The following is a 24,875-nucleotide window of genomic DNA, read 5'->3' as shown; positions in this document are numbered from 1 at the left end:
TTCTCAAAAGTAGCTACCCCCCCCCCCCCCGTAGAAAGTAGCTGTACCCCTCGTATGTATATATACATATATATACACATTAGCTGCATCAAAATATATATGCACGTTTCACACTCATTCAAATCAAATATCTGAATCTCAGTGCCTGCCAGTATGTAAATGCATGCTTCTCTATGTATATGTGTGCATATGTATATATATATAAATATATATATATATACGTATATTTCGTTTTTGTATTTGGTTTGCAAGATTCTTTGTGTGAATTCGTGTGTTGAAGAATATTTTATTGGGTCTGGGGAGAGGCATTCTGTTTTAATGCCTTATTAATTAACACACTCGCTGGTCCGATTCCCACTCGTTTACTTGTTTATCTTTTTGTAAAAATTTTCGTTGCTTCTTGCAACCTCTTCAATAAGAGTCAACGACTATTGAAAAGGTTGCAAGAAGCAACGAAAATTTTAGAAAAAAACGAACAAGTAAATGAGTGGAAATCCAACCAGTGAACGTGTTAATAAGGTATTAAAAGAGAATGACTCTCCACGGACACTATAAAGTAATATATATATATATATATATATATATATATATATATATATATATATATATACGTATTTTGGCCTCGACTGGTTTGAGACCAAGAGCTGTGGCCATGCTATTAAACCTGCGCATACACATATACGTTCGTCATGAATCCAACGGTGTTGTCTTTCTACCACTTAGTGCGTGCGCGCGCGCGACGCGTGCGTGTGTGCTCTCTTGCACATGCGCATTGTGTGATTTTATAAACAAGGACTAAAAAATACTCAATCCATTAATTTTACACGTTTATTGTCACCTCTCAGTTTCCATGAACATACACGCATATATATATATATATATATATATATACACATATACATACACGCCTATATATATATATATATAAGCGCACACGCACATATATATATATACATAGATATGTGCATACACGCACTTACATATATACATACATAATTCGTATATGTATACGTGATTCCATAACAGCATCGAGTGCTGGATCAAATCCTCAAGTAATATCAGAAAGAAAAAAACAATAAAGACAAAATAATAAAATTATGGTGAAGGGGAATTAACTCTGATATTGCAAATATTTATTATAGGTTATTATCTGCCCCTTAATCGTTGGCAAAACGGATATATTTTTATCAAAGAAATTTTCAAACTTTTCTCAAAAGAAAATGAGTTTTTATTATTTAATTTTATTATAAATATTTAATTGACATTTTTTTTTCTCCTGTAAGCAAAAGGAGGTTTTATTTTCCATGTATTATAAATGACAAATTTTTAACTTTTTTTTAAAACTGTTTTTCTTTTCAGTATAAATTTCATTATTATAATTTAAATATAATTTATCTTATTATAATTTAACTGTAGTTGAGTGCCTTAATAGCAAAGATTATGCAGAAGGCTAATAAAAGACTAATGAATTTTTAAAAGAAATATCACCCCCGTCCCTAAGCTTCATGTTCTGTTTTCTCAACCTTCTGTCACCAAACTTCCTTTCGTTCTTGGTTTAAACCATTCCGCTTAACTTATATACACTCAATCTTCTTCTCACTCCTTCTACTCTACAACAATGTCTTAACAATTTGTACCTAAGTGGTAAATATTTCATATTTCCACTCTGTGATATGTATTATTTATAATAATAAACTTATGATAGTTAGTATATGTGTAGTAGTAGTAGTAGTAGTAGTAGTAGTAGTAGTAGTAGTTGTTCAAAGAAATATTCACTGAGGTGATAGTATGTTTAAACACGTATATGCACACAAACATATATATATATATATATATATATATATATGCGCAGGAGTGGGTGTGTGGTAAGTAGCTTGCTTACCAACCTCATGGTTCTGGGTTCAGTCCCACTGCATGGCATCTTGGGCAAGTGTCTTCTATTATAGCTTCCAGCCGACCAAAGCCTTGTGAGTGGATTTGGTAGACAGAAGCCCGTTGTATATATGTATATTTATATATGTTTGTGTGCCTGTATTTGTCCCCCGACCATCGCTTGACAACCGATGGTTTTATGTTTACATCCCCGTAACTTAGCGGTTTGGCAAAAAGAGACCGATAGAATAAGTACTAGGCTTAGAAAGAATAAGTCCTGGGGTCGATTTTCTCGGCTAAAACTCAGAACATAAAGACAAACAAAATACCGCTCAAATACATCATTTTCGTATTTGGCACATCACTGATGCGGTTGTGAGTAGCACTGAAAGGACTCTGACAGAGAAGCACATTAAACAAACAACTGAATAATTAATTGGTAAAAGATAGAAGTGGTATCAAACCAGTGTGTGTTTATTTTAGTTTTTATTGGCATATCGACCCACACAAGTATTAGAAATATATTAGTCATTGGTTTATTATTTTTGTTCTTTTAGAAAAAAATATTTTTATATATATATATAAATATACATATGGTTATAATACATATCAGTGTATCTATATTACAATAATACATATGGTTTTATTTTGAGATTGGTTTTGGTTTTGGTGGTTTTAATATCCCCTTAAGTCGAAGGTACTTCACTATAAGTGGGGTTGCACTCAATGTAATGCCTATACGAACTGGAGCGAATACTTTGTGAACAGCATATGCGACGACAAACGTGCTTGCCCCTGTAGCAAGCCTGGATTTCAAAATGTTTTCACCGATACCAAGTTTCATCATAAGGCCGACCAGGTCTATTCCACTGAAATAGTGAAGGGATTACAATAAATATTACATTGATATAATATACATATTTAATATAATTATACAAATTAATAATATTTTATATATATACACACATGTATACTCTCTCTCTCTGGCCAGGTAACCATGTACCTCCTCTATAGCAAGATACCTGTTTCTGCCTCTCTGTCTCATTCTAACCTTTCCTTATCTGACACAAGATCCCCTCCTTCGAAGCCCACTTCCCACTCAAAATTTCTTGCCTTGCAAGTTATTTGGTAACCCTGCCAGTGCTGGAGCTACGTAAAAAGCATCCAGCCCACACTGTAAAGTGGTTGGCATTTGGAATGACATCCAGCTGTAAAAACCATGCCAGAACTGATGTCATATGTGCTGGTGCCACGTAAAAAGCACTCAGTCCACTCTGCTGGAGTGGTTGGTGTTAGGAAGGGCATCCAACCTTAAAAACTCTGCCAAAACAGACACAGTAGCCTGAGGTAGTTTTCTGCCTGATCGGCTCCTGTCAAACCGTCCAACTCACGCATGCATGGAAGGCAGATGTCAAGCAGTGATAATAATGATACGTGTGTGTGTGTGTATATATATATATATATATATATATATATATATATATATATCAGCATTGCCTTCTAGCACTTGTGCTGATGGCACGTTAGAAAATCATTTGAGCGAGGTCGTTGCCAGTGCCACTGGACTCGCTCCCGTGCAGGTGGCATGTAAAAAACACCAAACTCAGACCCCTCTCCACTTAAAGCAGTTGTTGCTCCACAAATGCATACTGTTTACAAATACACATATTACAAAACATATCATAATTTATTCAGTCAAGTAAACAGATAGACATGAGAGCAGTCGCAGCTTCAGTTAAGCCATGTCTTTAAAGTCTAACTAACATTACCAACAAGATGCAAACAAATGTTATTGTTAGTAGTCATCATGCATAAATGAAGAAGCCTTTCTCTTTTGTTACCTGTTATTGTCTCTTTCTCTCCCCCATTCTCTCGCTCTTTATTTATATATTTCAGTCGGCATATTTTCCAGCCATCTTCAGGTGTTGCATTTTGATTTGTTCGAATATCTTGATGCACACACATAAATATGTACTAAGTCTTGCATGCACACGCACACACATGTATAAATACATGCATACACATAAATATACACACATACACACACACATATATATCATCATCATCGTTTAACGTCCGCTTTCCATGCTAGCATGGGTTGGACGATTTGACTGAGGACTGGTGAAACCGGATGGCAACACCAGGCTCCAGTCTGATTTGGCAGAGTTTCTACAGCTGGATGCCCTTCCTAACGCCAACCACTCAGAGAGTGTAGTGGGTGCTTTTACGTGTCACCCGCACGAAAACGGCCACGCTCGAAATGGTGTCTTTTATGTGCCACCCGCACAAGCCAGTCCAGGGGCACTGGCAACGATCTCGCTCGAAAATCCTACAGGAGCCAGTCAGGCGGTACTGGCAACGGCCACACTCAAAATAGTGCATCTCATGTGCCAACCGCACAAGAACCAGTCCAGGGGCACTGGCAACGATCTTACTTGGCTTGCCGGGTCTTCTCACGCACAGCCCATTTCCAAAGGTCTCGGTCCGTAGTCATCGCCTCGGTGAGGCCCAATGTACGAAGGTCTTGCCTCACCACCTCAGCCCAGGTCTTCCTGGGCCTACCTCTTCCACGGGTTCCCTCAACTGTTAGGGTGTGGCACTTTTTCACGCAGCTATCCTCCTCCATTCTCACCACATGTCCATACCAGCGCAATCGTCTCTCTTGCACGCCACAACTGATGCTTCTAATGTTCAGCTTTTCTCTCAAGATACTTACACTCTGACGGGTATTCACATTGACATTACACATCCAACGGAGCATACTGGCTTCATTCCTTGCGAGCTTACGTATGTCCTCAGCAGTTACAGCCCATGTTTCACTGCCATGTAGCATGGTTGTTCGTACGCATGCGTCATACAGTCTGCCTTTTACTCTGAGTGAGAGTCCCTTTGTCGCCAGCAGGGGTAAGAGCTCTCTAAACTTTGCCCAGGCTATTCTTATTCTAGCAGCTACACTTTCAGCGCACCCACCCCCACTACTAACTTGGTCGCCCAGATAGCGGAAGCTATCGACTACCTCTAGTTTTTCACCCTGGAATGAGATAGAAGTTGTTTCCTGTTTGTTTGCAGTCTTTATTGCACCTGAACATCTGCCACAAACAAAAACTAACTTGCTAGTTAACCTGCCTTTGATGTTGCTGCACCTCTTATGTGTCCATAGCTTGCACCGGGTACATCTTATAGAGTTACTACCTACTCCTTTTCTACATACTGAGCAGGGCCATCTACCTGAAGGGGTTTGTGTTTTATCTACCTTCCTACTTATTAGGATTTTGGTTTTAGCTAGGTTGACTCTAAGGCCCTTCAACTCTAGACCTTGCTTCCACACCTGAAACTTCTCCTCTAGTTCTGATAGTGACTCCGCAATTAGGGCAAGGTCATCAGCATAGAGGAGCTCCCAGGGGCAACCTGTCTTGAACTCCTCTGTGATTGCCTGGAGGACTATGGTAAATAATAGGGGGCTGAGGACGGAACCTTGGTGGACCCCTACCTCTACCCGGAATTCATTGCTGTACTCATTTCCAACCCTCACCTTACTGGCAGCATCTCTGTACATGGCTCGCACAGCTCTCACTAACCATTCTTCTATCCCAAGTTTCCTCATTGACCACCAGATAAGGGATCGGGGGACCCTGTCAAAGGCTTTCTCCATGTCAACGAAAGCCAGGTACAGAGGTTTATCCTTAGCTAGGTATTTCTCTTGCAACTGTCTCACTAGAAATAAGGCATCAGTAGTGCTTTTACCTGGCACGAACCCAAACTGCATCTCATCTAAATTGATTCGCTCCCTAATTAGTTGGGCTATGACCCTCTCTGTAACTTTCATAACCTGATCTAACAGCTTGATGCCTCTGTAATTATTTGTATCTAAAGCGTCCCCTTTACCTTTGTAGCAGTTGACTATGATGCTGCTACACCAGTCATACAAACACGCACAAGCATATATATATATATACACACACACACACACAAGTATATACACACACACATTCACTCATATATATGCATACACATACACCCATATTTATATATTCCCACATGCACATAAATATATACATACACACATTCATGCATGCATATACATATAAATATACATTCAAACATACAGGCATAAATATATATACATTCACAGACACACACATATCTGCGTAAGATGTTTCATCTGGAGGACAGCACAGTTTATCCAGAATCACCAGAGAATAGCTACATCCTACAACCTGATAATTCTGGACAGATGCAGTTATGCTGTCCTGCAGGTGAAACTTTCTGTAAGTTGTAAACAATGCCTGAAACACAAAACAAAACATCTTGTCTTCAAACATATAGAATAGTTTTTCAGTTTACAAATTCCTTAGCTGAACGACTAAGAATATCCAAACAGCTTTATTCAGGAGGACAATGACAAATTTTAATAAACAGAAATGACATATAAGAAAATAATCAATTTTAACAAGAGCAAAAAACCACAAATTTGCCAGGAGGGAGTTAGTCAATTACATTGTTGAACCCAGTGTTTAACTAGTTCTTTATTTCATTGTCTCCACCCACTGAAGGTTGAAAGACAAAGTGAACCTTGACAGGAAAGAAATCAGAACATAGTGATACGAATATCACAAAGTATTTTAGCTGATGCTCTATCAATTCTGCCAATCCATGATGCAATCAAATAGTAACAGCAAAATCATACAAGGAATTCAAACCATGCCTCTGTTATACACTTGACTGATAACTACACCAATCTTCAGTGCTTCATGATAGATTTATTTATAACATCAAAAATCCTGATACTCCAACTGGTGTTAGTATGGGAGTAAATGACTCTGTAGAAGTAAGTGATCTCATAGGATCCTACACTTTACACAACTTGAGGACCCATTTCATGAGTACAGGTTCAGGGCTATACCGTGATGATAGATGACGTATTGCATGTCAACCCACAAATTATAGACAGATTAAAAAGTATGTACATTCATTCTTAAAAAAATTTGGGTTTTATAAATTACCAAACAAATTTCACAAAGCCAACCTCCTTCAAGTTATTGGGGCATAATTAGCTGTTTCTACCAAACCCTAATCTACCCCCATTCACCTACTACTTTCAAGTTCTAGGTCAACTTTAACTACCAATCACCAATCTCCACCCGCCCAAGGAAATCCTTCATTAACCCTTTTGATACCAAACTGCCCGAAACTTAATATCTTGCATCAGAGTTTCATGTCAGTTTATGTTCTAAACTTCAGCTTAACAATGATGAAGTTATTTTATTAAATTCTTTGTTATTTTCAAAATGAATGGAAACAAAAGCAGTGTAAGTGACTTGTATCACAAACACAATGAGGTGAAGAGATACAAACTATCAACCTCTTTGAGTGGTGGACCAGCAGCCTGACAAATTTGTAAAACTGAGCCGCATACGAATTTAATGTAGTGAACATAAAGGAAAATAAGATGAAAAGAGGGAGAGCAACAACGAGAAGGAATAAATAGGGATACCTGGAGACTGCAAGGTAAAAGCCGCCAAGAGACATGAGGGAGATCGTGATATGGAAAACCATGACAGTAGAACCATACTCTTTGACAGCTCTTTGTAGTTGTTGTCTGCGGGTTAGTTCGATAGGGGCGTCACTGGTACTACTGACAGTATCTGGGGCTGGAATTGTGGTTGATGTTTGTTGTGTTTCTGTTTTGTTTTCTGGGGTAATGGGCCCTTTAGAATTTGAAAACCAGTTTGATGTAGAGAATGTCCTCTGTTGTTGCTGATGGTGGTGGTGATGATGATGATGATGAAGGCGATACTGCAGTTGTTGCGGCCGTAAAGAGACCGTCCTGATTCGGTTTAGCGCCGTCTGCATCCATCCCTCGAACGCTGGTTCCACTGCTTTCTGCTCATCCTTGGAGTCTTGGTGATGCTTCTGGTAGACATCTGAAACCGACCGATGCTTGTTCAAAAGGTGCTCTTCATTAGCTGAGTGTATTGCGACAGCGGTGGTGGTCGTGGCTGTAGGGACGGAGATGGACAAAGATGAAGAAGATGATGATGATGAAGAGGAGGAGGATACGAAAGAGACTGACATGGATTGCGCAGGTGGTGTGATCGTGTGATGAGAATTGTAGTTCAATGGTGACAAAGTTAAGACGGGAGATGAAATCTAGGCAAACAACATGTCTGAAGAGGAAAATCCAGGTAAGAGAAAAAGGTAAAGCGAGAATGGTAGGAATAAATATTTAAAAGATTTAGAAATAAGAATTTCAAAAGTTCTTTTTTAATCTGGAATATTGATTTTAAATAATAATATTGAATATTGACTCTGATTACAGAACCTGAATTGCAAAAATGATAGAAATTGATAAAAAGATGAACATACATAAAAAATCTTAAGTCATATTGAAGCTAGTAATTACTTTCTTCTTCTTCTTATTATTATTATTATAACCAATGTGGGTCAGAAGTTGGCTTCCCAAGCACAGTTTTGGGAGCAACCCTACTGCATGGGTTATATATATATATATATAACAAAATAGAATGAAAAAGCTACAGAAGATTTGTATTATATGGTTAAAAAATATATTAAAATCATCATGTTAGGAAAATGATATAAAACCGGTTTCGTATTTTCTTTCCAAATTTCTTGAATTTCTTGACCGAAAGAAATTTGAGAAATTTGAAAAGAAAATACAAAACCGGTTATTCCTCCCCAAACAATGTCACTACACAAAATTTTATATCATTCTCCTAACATGATGATTTTAATATATTTTTTAACCATATAATACAAATCTTCTGTAGCTTTTTCATTTTATTTTGTTTTATATACATCCAACCATGTGCTTTCACATATACCAACTCTCTCACCCACCTTGATGCTACGATCAACGAGAAAACGAATCCCAACCACCCTCTTGTGCACACGGTTTGTGACAGATTCATGCCTTTCTTTTGCTGGGCTCAAATCTCTTTTGCGGACCCATAAAAACTGAACCTCCACCTGCTACTTTGCCTATCTATTTGCGCATACCTGTCAATGCCATAAGGTCTGCAAATTTAACGGAGGCCTCAAAAGACATTTTAAGATCCACAAATATCAAAACTTAAGTGCAGTTCTTGATGGTCTAAAGCAGATATGCAATCTATGTGGGTGTCACATCAGATATCATGAAAGATCTTAGGTGTAAGTAGAAGAGGTGGTCAGACTCTCCATGAGTAGGCAACCACCATATATATAAGTGTCTTCTATTATAGACTTGGGCTGACCAAAGCTTTGTGAGTGGATTTGGTAGACGGAAACTGAAAGGAGCCGTTAGTACCGCCTGACTGGCCTTGTAGGGTTTTCGAGCGAGATCGTTGCCAGTGCCCCTGGACTGGCTCTTATGCGGGTGGCACATAAAAGACACCATTTCGAGCGTGGCCGTTTTCATGCGGGTGACACGTAAAAGCACCCACTACACTCTCTGAGTGGTTGGCGTTAGGAAGGGCATCCAGCTGTAGAAACTCTGCCAGATCAGATTGGAGCCTGGTGCAGCCTTCTGGTTCGCCAGTCCTCAGTCAAACCGTCCAACCCATGCTAGTATAGAAAGCGGACGTTAAATGATGATGATGATATATACAGAGTGGGTGTCAGATCAGAAAAATGCTGACCTACAAAGTTTATCTTTAAAACTGTGCTGGACTGTTTTTCCCATCAGACACAACAGGATTTAAGAAGAAACAAAAAAAATGAAATGAAAGAAGAAAAATACAAAGTTAAATGTAAAAAATGACAAAGAAAACCAGAAGATGGAAAAAAACAAGGTTGAAAAAAAAAAAGATAATAAGAGAGGTGGTGGGAGTGGGGAAAATTTCCCAAGACAGGATTAAGATTAACAATGTGATTATTAAGCTGTCTGAAAAGAAATTCTTCTTTATCAAACTTAGGAATTCTTCAAGAAAGATTATCTGCTTTCATTCTTTGTTTTTCTTTGCCAAGCAGCAATAAACAGATTCATCATCATCATCATTGTTTTAACGTCCGTTTTTCTATGCCTGCATGGGTTAGCTGAGTGAGTTAAGGCAGTTTCCAGTGACTGGGTGCTCTTCTTTTTCAACTAAGGGATTTTTCACTGCGGATGGCATGTGTTTGAAAGTGCAGAGCCACTGGATGAATTGTCAACAGGGAAATGGCAACAGTGGATACCAAACTAACTCATAAGATTACAAAATGTAAACATCCTTACAAACATATGTGCACACACACACACACAAACACACATGGTATGAGTGTGGCTGTGTGGTTAAGAAATTTACTTTCCAAGCACATGGTCTTGGGTTCAGTCTCACAGTGGGCCATCTTGGGCAAGAATTCTGTAATAACTCCTGACCAACCAAAGCCTTATAAGTGGATTTGGTAGATGGAAACTGAAAGCAAGTCCATTGTATATATGTACATAGGTGCAAGCATGGCTGTGAGGTAATAAGCTTCCTTCCCAACCATATGGTTCTGGGTTCAGTCCCAGGATTAGCTTTCTCTTTTCTTGTTTTGAGAAGCTTAATTTCTCAAGATTGGTATTTAGGCCGTGTGTTACATATCCCAGTGTCCCCAATAATTACAGGTATAAACCTGAACTTGTAATCTGGATAGAGTAACTGTAGATTTCTCAATAGTTCAGCATAGGTGTTCTCCTTTTCACTGATCTTCAGCTTTATGTTAACATCCGCTGGGCAGCTAATTTCCACAACTGTGCACAGTTTCTCTTCTCTATCCCAAATCATTATATCAGGCCTGTTGTGATTGCATTTTATTGAGGTCTTCACAGGTACATTCCACCAGTATTTCTTTTTATTATGAGTGACTATGGCTTCTACCATATTGCGGGTTTTTATTTCTTTGCCCTCAGTATGTATGTGTGTGTGTGTGTATGTATGTACCTGTGTTTGTCTCTCCACCATCACTTGACAACCGATGTTGGTGTGTTTATGTCCCCATAACTTAGCAGTTTGGCAAAAGAGACTGGTAGAATAAGTACTAAACTTACAATGACTAAGTTCCAGGGTTGATTTCTTCGACTAAAAAAAAACCCCATTAAGGTGGTGCTCCAGCATGGCCACAGTCAAATGACTGAAACAAGTAATAGAGTGGAAGAGTATGTATCTACATGCGTATGCGTGTGTATTTGTGTAACTACTTGCCTGGACATAGCTGTAAACGAGTGCCATTGTCATACGAGCAGTGTGTAATTTCATTCATTTCCAATCATTCATGAAGACATGTCTGATCAGGGGAGGGGTGAATATTAGCTTGCTTGGAAACAGATGAGGGTTAGTGACAGGAGAGGCATCCAGCTATGGAAAATCTGCTTGAACAAAATTCTGCCCAACATCATGCAAGCATGGAAAAGTGGACATTAAATGATGATGATGATGATGATGATAATAATAAGCAGTGGTAGAGGATTAAGAGGGGAGGGGGAATGTAAGAAGTGAGGATGTGCATGTGTGCAGGATTGGCAGCAGTGGGAGTAGTGGTAGCAGTGATGGTGGTTGTAGTGGAAGGAGGCTGAACTCATAAAAATGATGAAGTGTTCATGAGGAGCGGGATGAGGTGAGAGCTGCCATAAAGGGGAGGGGAACGAAGCAGAGAGAGAAAGGAGTAGAAAGGCAAAGAGAGAGAGAGAGAGAGGGAAGAAGCAGAGAAAGAGGAAAAGAGAGAGAGAGAGAGTGAAAGAGAGAGAAAAGCAGAGTGAATGGAAGACAGAGTCTGAATAGTGAGAAGTATAGTGTCATTCAAAAAGAATGAACCGATTTCATTCTGCAACATTTTAGTAAGGAAAAGCAATAGAAAACTCCAGCTGATTCCCAAGTATTTACTCACAATCAACTTTTATTTCCTGTCTTACAATTGTTCAATGTGGCCACCACCTGCAGCATGGGCAACGTTAATGCGATAAGAAAATTCCTCCCAGATGCGTATCAGCATATCACGAGCCACTGAGTTGATCGCCGTTGTTGTTCGATGGGTGTGATGTTTTTCTTGTGGGGGATATGTAAAAGATCGTGCTTATGTTCCACCCCCACCCATTAACCTCAATGACGTTAAACATTGAATAACAAATGATCAATTCAAGGGATCATGATATGCTGATACGTGTCTGGGAGGAATTCTCTAGTGGTGGCCACATTGAACACTTATAAGACAGTAAATAAAAGTTGATTGTGAGTAAATACTTGGGACTTAGCTGGAGTTTTCTATTGCTTTTCCTTATTAAGATATTGCATAATTAAATTGGTTCGTTCTTTTTGAATAGTCCTGTATTAAGATATAAATACAGTAAAATGTAAAAAGAAAAAAAAATAACCCAAAACAAACACAAAAGAGAAAACAAGGAAAGATAACTCATATATATATCAAAATAGTTCAAACGAGCAATTTTACTGTTTCAACTGCAGCAGCTAAATGCACCTTGAATGCACTCCAAATGCATTTATAGATAGATTAGTGATTATAAGGATAATATGGGTGCACTGAAGTTAGTTAAAATTAGAAAATTGAAAACATACACACACATACAATTAATTCTAAAGCAATCTTGGGTTAATTAACAAAATAAATTTTAAAAAAAAGCAATACAGCAACAACAAGAATAAAAGCCAGATAGGCAACAACAACAACAACAATATTGGCAAAAGCAGAAGTGAAACCAACAACATCAAATAGAGGAAACCTCTATGTGATTATTCAACATGCTAGAAATAGCAGTCAAACAACACCTTAGTGTTTTTTTATGAAAAAGATTGTGGGTGAAGACTACATAAGACAATGGAAACAAACTAAGTCTGAACAAAATATAAAATAAAAAAAGAACAGGCAGGATGATCACAGCCGGAACATAAGCAGTGAAAGCCAATAACTAGAATTCTTTCTAATCTTGGCACAAGGCCAGCAATTTTAAAAGGAAGGGGCTAGTGCATTACATTGACCCCAGTATTTGACTGGTATTTGCATTGGACCTGACACAGTAGTGATTCTGCCAGCTTGTTAACTACTACTACTACTACTACTACTACTATTACTACTACTGCTGCTACTATTACTACAACTACTGCTGCTGCTACTACTACTACTACTACTACTACTACTGCTGCTGCTGCTGCTGCTATTACTACTACTGCAGCTGCTGCTATTACTACTACTGCAGCTGCTGCTGCTATTACTACTACTGCAGATGCTGCTGCTACTACTACTACTACTACTGCTAATAAAAGTTTTAAGTGCCTTTTCTACTATCATTATGGTAGTAGAAAAGGTATTTAACTCCTATTTCTAAATTCGGTGCGTGGCAAAGTAATTAGCTGACCCCTAATTATAATTATGTTTATAATTATAGAATATCTGTATAATTTTACCTAAAAAGGTTATTTTAATGTACCGAACTACTTGGTAAAATTATCAATTAATTAATTGATTAGCTAATTAATTAAATTTTACCCTTTTATTTATTATTATTGAAATATATGCACTATGTAAATGGCAGCTGCGCCAGTGGCATGTAAAAGCACCCATCATACTCCTGGAGTATGGTTGGCGTCAGGAAGAGCATCCAGCTGTAGAAACCATGCCAAATCAGAATGGAGTCTGGTGCAGCTCTCCGGCTTATCAGCTCCAGTCAAACTGTCTAACCCATGCCAGCATGGAAAGCGGACGTTAAACGATGATGAAAGTGTAGCTGCTAGAATAAGAATAGCCTGGGCAAAGTTTAGAGAGCTCTTACCCCTGCTGGCGACAAAGGGACTCTCACTCAGAGTAAAAGGCAGACTGTATGACGCATGCGTACGAACAGCCATGCTACATGGCAGTGAAACATGGGCTGTAACTGCGGAGGACATACGTAAGCTCGCAAGGAATGAAGCCAGTATGCTCCGTTGGATGTGTAATGTCAATGTGAATACCCGTCAGAGTGTAAGTATCTTGAGAGAAAAGCTGAACATTAGAAGCATCAGTTGTGGCGTGCAAGAGAGACGATTGCGCTGGTATGGACATGTGGTGAGAATGGATGAGGATAGCTGCGTGAAAAAGTGCCACACCCTAACAGTTGAGAGAACCCGTGGAAGAGGTAGGCCCAGGAAGACCTGGGCTGAGGTGGTGAGGCAAGACCTTCGTACATTGGGCCTCACCGAGGCGATGACTACTGACCGAGACCTTTGGAAATGTGCTGTGCGTGAGAAGACCCGGCAAGCCAAGTAAGATCGTTGCCAGTGCCCCTGGACTGGTTCTTGTGCGGGTGGCACATGAGATGCACCATTTTGAGCGTGGCCGTTGCCAGTACCGCCTGACTGGCTCCCGTAGGATTTTCGAGCGAGATCGTTGCCAGTGCCCCTGGACTGGCTTGTGCGGGTGGCACATAAAAGACACCATTTCGAGCGTGGCCGTTTTCGTGCGGGTGACACGTAAAAGCACCCACTACACTCTCTGAGTGGTTGGCGTTAGGAAGGGCATCCAGCTGTAGAAACTCTGCCAAATTAGACTGGAGCCTGGTGTTGCCATCCGGTTTCACCAGTCCTCAGTCAAATCGTCCAACCCATGCTAGCATGGAAAGCGGACGTTAAACGATGATGATGATATATATATATATATGTATGTATATATACACACACACACACATCTATTTTAGTATTTTAGGTCTGTTTCTCCATAGGCTGAACAAATATGTGTAATATGAAGTATTGTTTTACAGCCTGATGCCGTTTCTCATAGAAGCCCTTAATTGTTTTACAAGTAAAGGATTTCTTATTCCACATGGCTTCTTATGCTCAAAGTGAGGGAATGAGGGGAAGAGATGTTGACGGCAAAATTGACAAGACCGTCACCTATCACCCATTTCATACTAATGACAGCAGATTGCAGGTGTAAACACACACACACACACACATATGAATGCTGGGAATGGAGTAGCGATTGTCAAAAGCATTCAAGGGGGCAGTAATATACCTGAAGTGGGGACAGAAGTAAGAGCAGTCTGCCCAGAGCGATGCTTTGATTTGGGGCAACAGTTTGGAGTCTGCTGTATAAGCCTGTATAAAATTGGGGACCTGAGAGAGTTGGAGGGGGAAAACACAATCAGAGCTGCATCAGGGCTCTGCAACCCTTTTTTTTGACACTTGTGGTACACTGGTATTCTTTTCAGAATTCGGCAGCAGACGTGGACTAAGAATAGGGCCGAAAATTATATTCGGGTTACACTGCGGCACACCTAACATTGTCCTGTGGCACATCTGTGTACTCAGGCATACTGGTTGCGGAACACTGAATTACATCACTTCAAAGGAGGGCAGGTGAGGGTGTTAAACCTGACAACGGATCAGATTTGTTATTTAATCTGACACCACCCAAACAACTCAACCATGCTCAAACACAAAACCACAATTATGGCATCTGAAAACAATGAAGCGAATACAAATAACAAATGTATTTTGTTATGTGGGTCTCTCTAGTGACAAATAATGTGCTGTACGTAATTATCTTCTTGATTGAGCAGATCTGTGACCAAATGCATTCCAACCATGGCGATCCTGACTTTTTGTGATCAAGCGCTGTGTTCTCTGCACTACAGTATCTAAAGCGGTCCTCTGTTTTTAAAAAAGAGAGTGAGGCGTGATTTGAGTGAGATTAAGCTGCTATTTATAGCCGATTGCACAATCATGTAGAATGTGCTAACAAGAACTTGTCTCGAATTACAGCGGATAATTTTGGTTTTGAGACCACATCACGTTTTATCCCATGTTATACACTGCAAGATATATATTTACATAGGAAATTATGCATACATCACCATCATCACTTAATGTCCATCTTCAATACTAGCATGGGTTGGATGATTTGACAAGATCTAATGAGCTGGAGGTCTGTGTTGAGCTCCGATGCCATCTTTGGCAGGGTTTCTATGGCTGGACGCCTTTTCTAAAGCCACCCGCTTTACAGAGGGTATTGGGTCCTTTTTTCCGTGATACTAACACAAGCGATGTAGCCAAATAACTTACAAGACAAGGAAAAAGACCCTTCGACTGAGTTGAGTTGTAGTAAGGAGGGAGATGAAATTATGCCCCGTGTAGGGAGGCAAAAATATGATGGACAGAAAGGCACAGGTACCTTGTATAGAGGAGACAGCTTTAGTTTGTTACTTAGTTCCTCATATTCCATATAGAACCAATGTATATATATATATATATATATATATATATATATATATATATATATATATATATATATATGTATGTATGTATGTATTTCAGCACAAGACTTGAAGTTTGGTGGAAGGTGGGGGTAGTCGAATGCATCGACCCCAGTACTCAACTGGTATTTATTTTTTCAACTCTGAAAGGACGAAACACAAAGTCAACCTCAACAGAATTTGAACTCAGAACTGCAGGAGATCTGGCCTCTTCCCAGCTCAACTCCTCTGCATTTAGATCCTTCAGAACTGTCCTTATTAACAGGCGTCCACGTTTCCTTTATCCACCATCTGGCTTCCAATTGAGGGAGAGCTGTGGGTGTCTCTGTTGATTGCATTCTAAAGACATGTCCAAGAAACCTCAGACAATGATCTTTCACTGTGATGCTTAATGGTTTCTTCTTGGCCAGATAAGCTGTGAGTTGAGGGAGACTTAGCTGCTATTTCTAGCAAACTGAGCTACCACATAGCAGTTGGTGAAGAGTTAGAAAGAAGAAATAGTATGTTTGTAAGGCAATGGTTTTAAGTTTGTGTTGGCGAGCAAGTGTTTATGAAATCAACAAAATGGTGTTCGTTTTCTTAAGGTCAAGGATGTACGAGCATGTGCATGTGCGCACATGCATGTGTATATCTCCTGCAACACTGACCTAGATATATGAGGAGGGCTTTGAATGTGGAGCATTTCAAATTTTATATCTGATTGGTTGGTTAGTAATTGACCTCAGCTAAAGCATCTCTTAAGTTTTGAGGACGACAACTAGTCATAAAATGAAGTCTATTGCTTGTGCAGGAGTTTGTGTGTGTGCTTGTGTGTGTGTATGTGAGTGTAGCAGCAACACTATATCCTTGATATGTAAGCTGTATTGTAATATGGGTCACAGTTTATTTTTCTGTTATCTGGCTCCAATTATGACATGCCTGGCTGTGAAATGGATGCAGTGCTTGCCAAGATTTATAGCTGAACTATTGTTTGACAAGATGTTGAAAGGCCCAAAAGTCAAGGTAAAGGGAGTCAGTGCACACAAAACATAGACATAGTTTTACCCAGTGTTCTGGGGGAAGAGAGAGAAAGAGAGGGAAAAAAAGAAGAAAGGGTCACAGTCGGAATCTTTTTGATTATAGATTTGTTGGATAACAAATAAAACAAGAGTATTCAGAGAGCGCAACCCTCCGCCAAGGCAACACCAATGTCCTTTCGACGATTAGCCGGAGATGATTTTTAAAATGAGAATATCCGAAATAAACTCAACTGCTCTTACAAACGAGAATACTAAAAATGAACCTGACCACTCTCAAAAATTAAGTAAAAAGAAAAACAGAAAAATAATCCAGAATCCTTTGACCACAAATTAACCTCAGCAGAATCTAAACTTAGAATATAAAGATTGACAAAATGTTGCTAAGTACTTTCCCAGGCATGCTAATGATTCTGCCAGCTTGCTACATCATCATCATCATCATCATTTAACGTCTGTTGTCCATGCTGGCATGGGTTGGACGGTTTGACTGGGCTGGCACACTGGAAGGCTGCACCTGGCTCCAGTTTGATTTGGCATGGTTTTCTATGGCTGGAGGTCCCTGCTAATGTCAACCACTCCAGAAGGTAATGGGCGCTTTTATGTGCCACCGACACAGGTGTTATTTGTGTGGCACCGGCATCTGCCACAACTGCGGGTTTGCTCGGCTTGAAGGGTCTTCTCAAGCATGACATAATACCAAAGGTCTTGGTCATTGCCTCTATGAAGCCCAACACTCGAAAGAAGCTCGGTCACTTTGCTTGCACGAGGCCCAACGCTCAAAAGGAATCCAGCCACCTCACCTCTGTGAGGCCCGTTCAAAAGGAACTCAGCCATTTTGCCTCCATTGATGCCCAACGCTTGAAAGGAATTCAGCCTCCTCACCTCTGTGAGGAACTCAGCCACTTTGCCTCCATGAGGCCCAATGCTCAAAAGGAACTCATCAATCTCACCTCTGTGAGGCCCAACACTCAAAAGGAACTCAACCATTTTATAATATTAATAATGGTTTCAAATTTTGGCACAAGGCCAGCAATTTTGGGGGAGAGGATAAGTCGATTCTATCCACCCCAGTACTCAACTGGTACTTATTTTATCATCTCTGAAAAGATGAGAAGCAAGGCTGACCTGGGTGGAATTTGGACTCAGAACGCAGACAGATGAAATACCGCTAAGCATTTTGACCGGAATGCTAACAGTTCTGCCAATTTGCCAACTTATTTAGAATTATTATCAAAAATAGTGAATTTGCAGAATTGTTACAGCATGAGACAAAATACTTTGTGATATTTGTTGTGGATGTTTACGTACTAGGTTCAAATGACACTTAGAACAAATTTGCCTTATCATTATTATTATTATTATTAAGGCGGTGAGCTGACAGAATCTTTATGTTCTGAGTTCAAATTCTGCCGAGGTTGACTTTGCTTTTCGTCTTCACAGGATCGATAAATTAAGTACCAGTGAAACACTGGGGCTGATGTAATTGACTAGTCCCCATCCTCAAATTTCAGGCTTTGTGCCTATACTAAAAAAGGATTATTATTATTATTATTATTATTATTAAGGCAGTAAGCTGGCAGAATCTTTATGTTCTGAGTTCAAATTCTGCTGAGGTCAACTTCGCCTTTCATCCTTTCAGGGTTGATGAAATAAGTACCAGTTGCACACCAGGGTTGATGTAATCAACTCCCTCCCAGCCACCAAATTTCAGGCCTTGTGCTTTTAGTAGAAAGGATTATCATTATTATTATTATTATTATCATCAATGTGGTGAGCTGGTGGAATTGTTAGCATGCCGCAAAAATTACTTAGTGGCATTTTGTCCAGCTTAAGTTTGAGTTCAAATTTCACTGGTGCCGACTTCACCTTTCAGCCTTTGAGGGTCATGACACTGGGGTCGATATAATCAACTAGCCCTTGTGCCTATAGTAGAAAGGATTTTTATTATTATGAAAAAGCAACAAGCTGGCAGAATCCTTGGAGTGTTGAACAAAACACTGTTCTTTATGATCTGAGTTCAAATCTGGTCGGGGTGAGTTTTAGCTTTCATCGTTTTGAGCAGCGCTGGATTAACCGTTAAGCAAAATAAGTATGTGCTTAGGGCATCAAGGGAAAGAGGGGACACCAAAGAAATGGTAAATGGTTTACGGCACAAAAGAACTCACTTTAACCCTTTCATTACTAAATTTACTTTGAGATGCTCTGTGTTTCTTTCAATTACTTTAAATACAACAAGGAATTTAGTAAAATAACTTAGTTATAATGATAGTGTTAGGAACATAAATTGTGACTAAGGTTTGGTGGAAGATTTTAATTCAGAACTTTTGAAAACAAGACATTTATATAACAGAGCCAGAATCGGTTTCAGACAGGTTGGTATCAAAAGGATTAAGAATTATTTCTCTATTATATATTTTAATCCTTTTGTTACCATATTTCTGTTGAGATGCTCTGTGTTTCTTTCAATTAATTTTAAATATGACAAAAAATTTAGTAATATAACTTAGTTATCATTAAGCTGGTGTTAGGAACATAAATTGTGACTAAGATTTTAATTCAAAAACTTATGAAAACAAGACATTTGTACTCAGAGCCAGTTTCAGCCGGGTTGGTAACGAAAGGGTTAAATAATAAACCACGATATGGTGAGGGATTACTGTACACACTTTTGTTATGGGTTCTATTTCTATCTCAGTTGACTTTATCTTTCATTGTTCTGGGGTCAATAAAAATATAGCACAAATCAAATAGAGGGGGTTGATAAAATTGTCTCTACCCTTTCCAACAATATGTTAGCATCCTTGTGCCTATGTTAAAAATCCTTATCATGCACTGGCGCTTGTGTTAATGTGCATTCATATAAAGGCTTGCATATATTTTGTGCACTTGCAAACATGAGCATGCAGTGTCATTAGCCTGAGAGTATAGCAGGTGTTTGTCTATGTGTATAAATATTGTTGCAGTTTATTTCTCCGTGTTTTTCTCCTTGTCTCCGTATTCTTTCTGTTGAAGAGCGTAGCTCGAAACGTCAAAGACTTTCCGTATTCCCGAGCGTCATACTAATATATACTTTTGTTATTTACACCACCTGTCCTCGTCTGTTGTTATTATTTGTATATTCTCCCATATATATATATATATATATATATATATATATATATATATATATATATATATATATATATGTGCTGGCATATATCACGTGCATGTATAACGTATAAGGTACATCACGTGGTATATTTCATACAAATGATATCATGTTATTAATCATCCCATCATATTTAACAACTTCCTTCTTTTAGTTAATGAATTATAGGCATAGAAAAAGAATTAATGAAAATATCATGCAGAGAAGAAAAGGGTTAAAAAAAGGCATGGAAGGAATAAAAATGGTATTTACCGAAGTTTTTGTATACTTATAACATATTTAGGGAGCATTTGCATTTACACTTGTGAGAACCAAAAACTTTTGCCAATGAATTACGTATCTTTTGAAACTGTTACTTCTGTATCAGTCATTAAAGTGTGGCCAGGCTGGGGCCTCCCTCGTCCCGACTGACAGCACGTAAAAAGCACTGTCCGAACGTAGCCGATGCCAGTGCCGCCGGCACATGAAAAGTGCCCACTACACACTCGGAGTGGTTGGCATTAGGAAGGGGATCCAACTGTAGAACCCTTGCCAGATCAGACTGGAGCATTTCGCCCGGCGTGCTAACGTTTCTGACAGCTCGCCGCCTTATAAACAATCCAGTATAATAACATAAACATGCCCACCTCTTCATGATGCATTTTTAATGCATATTCTTTAGATGAAAATTTCCAGAAATACATTTTCACTGATGTTGGTTACGATTATATTGGGGGGGGAAAAGCAGTAAATAATATGACTCAAAATGAAGGATAGCCAATAATATTTATAATAAAAACCTTTATATTTTTTGAAAACTTTCGTATAATTCCACCTACAGTCCGATGGAGAACAACACAGTCGGCGGTGGAGGGCGGACACACATTTCTGTAATCATGCAAATAATTCGGTCAACTGTTATTGCCAAGTTTTCGAAACTTCGAATTTCTTTTAGATTTTGTTTATAAAAAACAAAAATAAGTAAAAGCAGTCAAGCACTGGAGTCGTTTTAATCTGCCATTTCCAACCCGACCAAAATTCAAGCCTTGTTATTTGTTATTATAAGGCTAAAATAAATTAACACATTAAAACAGAACCTCGTACCAAATACTTGGCGATATTTGGGCGGTTTTTAATGTTCCGAGTTCATATCCTACCGAGGTCGACTTTGCATTTCATTCTTTCGTGGTCGATAAAGTACCAGTCAAGTACTGGGGTCGATGTAATTGATTTGTCCCTTCCGCTCAAAACCGCTGGCACTGAGCCAAAATTAAAAAGAATTATTATTTTTACGTTCAGAGTTCAAAGGTCACTGAAGTCGCCGTTACCTTTCACCCCTTCTAGATCGATAGAGCAAGTACCACTTGAGTACTGGAATCGATATAATGACTGTTACCCGACTTCAAAATTTTACATCATGTACCTATTAGCAGTGTATCATTGTTCTTTTACGAGTTTCAGATCTTTCTACCCCCAACCCTAGTTTACAGCAGACGGCTAGCATCTCTCGTTATTTCGTGCTATTTCAAAATCTAACAAGGACAACATTTAGTTGTCAGCTCGACCTGTTAGAAAGAAAAGTCAAAGAGAGTTTCAACATGGGGGTTCGACCTATAAGAAACAGCAGTCAAATCTTTCACATATCACATACCATTCTGTCATAAATAGAAAAAGGACACATTAGGTTATGTAATCTGGTTCAAAATTTAGTCCAATAAACTAAAATGTCTTTAATCATAAGTCTGCTCGATCAAAGCTGACCCGGGACGATGCTAAACAATAAAGAAAAGATGCTATTTTAGAATAAATTTTTTGTTCTTTACATCATTAATCTTAATCCGAAACAAAACTATGTGGACAATTCGAATATTTTAAAATCGTTCTCTGACAGGTTTTAATTCTCGCAGTTAAAATACAAATATACCCGTAAAAAGTGAAGCAAATATGTGCGATAAAGCAAAAAGGAAATAGAATAAATTTACCCCCGTTCAATGATGTCTTGCTTTTCATATTTAAAGCAGCTTCTTCGATAATTTTCTGTTGTTCATCAAGTACCTGCTGTAATGTTTTCCGACCGGACTTTAAATTCTCCAGCTGTTCTTCACAGTTGGTTAAGCCGTATCTGAGGCAGCTTTCCATCCACTGTTGGAAGTAAACGCAATCGTTACCTTGAATTCCTTGAGGGCACGGTGAAACATAGGTGACCTCTGGTTGTGGAGCCAGCGTGCTACCGTGGCTAAAATATCTGGTAAAATGGGTATTCTGAAGACTATCTAGGGTACCTTGCTTATTAATACTACTAGCATATATCTGGGAAGCATTTGAGGGTGTCGAGGCACTGGCTTGAATATGAGACACACTCATATCGCTTTCTTCTCCGTTTTCGTATACGGTCTGATTTCGGTTATCGGTATCGAACCCGTTTTGTTTCGTTTCCTGATACTCAATAGAAACTGGTTGGTTGTGTGTTTCCGCTTCGGTTGTTGCATGGACAGGGACGGCGAATTTAACCGGGTAGCTCTCTTCTCTCTTCTGGTTGCTCGGGTGAGTGCTGTGCAAACCACCGTAGAGAAACTTTTGCTGGGCCTTTACTCCTCCACCAGGCATATTATTATGAGTTGGGAACGAAGATCTGTCATTCGGAAAGTAAGGTTTCGGCACATTAGATTGCATAGCAGAGTGTAGGCTCACAACCGGGCCCGAATAGGATGGAAAGCCCATGGTGGAGTCGTTGGATTGTTTACGGTCGTGCAGTAAACCTTGCCATCTATTATCGATGTCACGATTAGCGAATGGACGTCCTAGCAAGTCGGCTCGATCATGGGACCCATGCTTGTTACGATAGTCGTTCGACTGTTGTTTTCGTTCGACGGGGCCGGTTTTGCTATCGTGGTTATCCGGTTGATCGGTCTTCGATGAGAACGATCGAGCTGAGGGCATCAGAGTCCCGAAACCACTCTGATCATGTCCAGTCGAAGAAATTAGAGAAGCAGTAGGCTTATATGTAATTCGAGAAGAGTAATGGCTCGCACTGAAAAGCGATAAATGGCAACAGTTCTGATACTGAAGCACCAAACGGTTCATCTGCAACATGGTCTATTCCGTGTTAAATCCACAATAACAAAATATAAAATACGAGTGGGACTATTAGTAAATCAATGTGAAAGTCTTAAAATATTTGCAGTTTAGTCTGGGTTCGATCAGATTCGTTCAGAGTAGAGGACGAAACGAAATGTACATAACAGTTGGGCGCAGCCACAACAATGTTGTTTACGTTTAGAAGGTGACGCATGCGCAGCTGCTACTTGTTTAACCCGCCACACGTTGTTATCACGTGATTGACCCGAGTTCCGAGTTCTATAAATAAATATAAAAATTAATAAAAAAACTTTTCCGAAAGTGTTTAAGGTTAACGTTTTGAGGAATTAAATTTGCTTGTGTTGCTGGGTGGGAATCAGATCGGTGCGAACGCACTTGTCTTTATAATTGTTTATACATACGTTCGTATATACATACATACATATATATATATATATATATACATACGTACGTACGTACATACATACATACACACACACACACAAATTCAAGCATACATACACATACATCGTGGGTTAAGGGTATTCGTCTCACGGTCGTGAGTTCGATTCCTGGTGGCGTGCTACTTTATTTCACGTTGCTGCAGCCCACCTAGCTAGCAAAAATGAGTTGTACCAGTAATTCAAAGGGGCCAGCCTTGTCGCGTTGTGTGTCACGCTGAATCGCCCCGAGAAGTATACTAAGGGTGTGCGTGTGTGTGTGTGGATTACTCAGCCCCTTGTACGTTAATTTCACGAGGGCGCTATTCGATTGAGAGGAACTCGAACCTTCGTCGTTGTTACCGACAGAGTACCATTTTTAGCGGCGATAAAAATACGCCTGCCACCCGTTTTTGGCGTAACCCTAAACCTTAATCCTAATCCTAAACCTTAAGGATCTTTTTTAAAACGGGGGCCACATTTTTCATTAATGTTTTACGTAGTGTTTTTGGTAGCGAAAGACTTTCAAACTTCGTATACTTATCTATTTTGTGTTATAGAACAGAAAAATATTTTTGTATTCGAATTTATTTCATGTAAAAAATTGTCTTATTTCGATAATTTCAACCAATCACTGACAAGTATTCAGTTGTTTACATTTACTCCTTTGGCTCACTAAGCGATGTAAAGCGTATTTAATCTCCATACCTTCGTTTTATTTGCTTTTTTCATTTTAAATTTGCTTTAACCCTAACCCTAACCCTAACCCTAGGGTTAGGGTTAATTGTTTCAGAATCGTTTGTTTATGTAGTCGGCACTTAATGTATATCGGCTGAATGGACGTCAGTGATTGGTTGAAATTACAGAAATACGACAACTTTAACATGGAATAATTTATGGATTTCTTTTTTTTTTAAGAAGACTAAGAGAAAAAGATGTTTTATATGACACATTCTACCAGTGTTCCAAGTTTCAAAGTGTTTCGTTAATGAAAAATGTGGCCCCCGTTTTAAAAAAGATCCAACCTTAATCCTAACCCTAAACCCTAACCCTAAATACCGGGTGTGCATATTCTTTACCTTTGCCCCATTTTTATTACATAATTATTACATTATGCATACATGCACGTAGACACAAAA

General features: G+C 39.1%; 1 protein-coding gene across 1 annotated transcript; it reads right to left on the bottom strand.

Moving 5' to 3' along the window:
* Positions 1 to 2,341: 2,341 nt before the first annotated feature.
* Positions 2,342 to 23,536, bottom strand: LOC106881681 (uncharacterized). Its single transcript, XM_014932146.3, has 3 exons — positions 22,201 to 23,536; positions 7,367 to 7,871; positions 2,342 to 2,741 (listed from the first exon to the last, which is right to left on the bottom strand). The coding sequence occupies exons 1-3, from the start codon at positions 23,309 to 23,311 to the stop codon at positions 2,516 to 2,518; spliced, it is 1,842 nt and encodes a 613-aa protein (XP_014787632.1). The 5' UTR covers positions 23,312 to 23,536; the 3' UTR covers positions 2,342 to 2,515.
* Between the last annotated feature and the right edge of the window lie 1,339 nt (positions 23,537 to 24,875).

The sequence above is a fragment of the Octopus bimaculoides genome, chromosome 20 (genome assembly GCF_046866305.1).
Source record: "Octopus bimaculoides isolate indiv1 chromosome 20, ASM4686630v1, whole genome shotgun sequence".
Classification (NCBI taxonomy): domain Eukaryota; kingdom Metazoa; phylum Mollusca; class Cephalopoda; order Octopoda; family Octopodidae; genus Octopus; species Octopus bimaculoides.
This window is presented reverse-complemented; position numbering and strand designations above follow the sequence as displayed.

Excerpts from the sequence above, each read along its gene's own strand:
- LOC106881681 (XM_014932146.3), bottom strand. The coding sequence starts at position 23,311 with ATGTTGCAGATGAACCGTTTGGTGCTTCAGTATCAGAACTGTTGCCAT. Across the intron at positions 7,872-22,200 it reads CAAGACATCATTGAACGGGG|CCACGACCACCACCGCTGTC; the intron begins GTAAATTTATTC and ends CCGTCCCTACAG. Across the intron at positions 2,742-7,366 it reads TTTTACCTTGCAGTCTCCAG|TGGAATAGACCTGGTCGGCC; the intron begins GTATCCCTATTT and ends TCACTATTTCAG.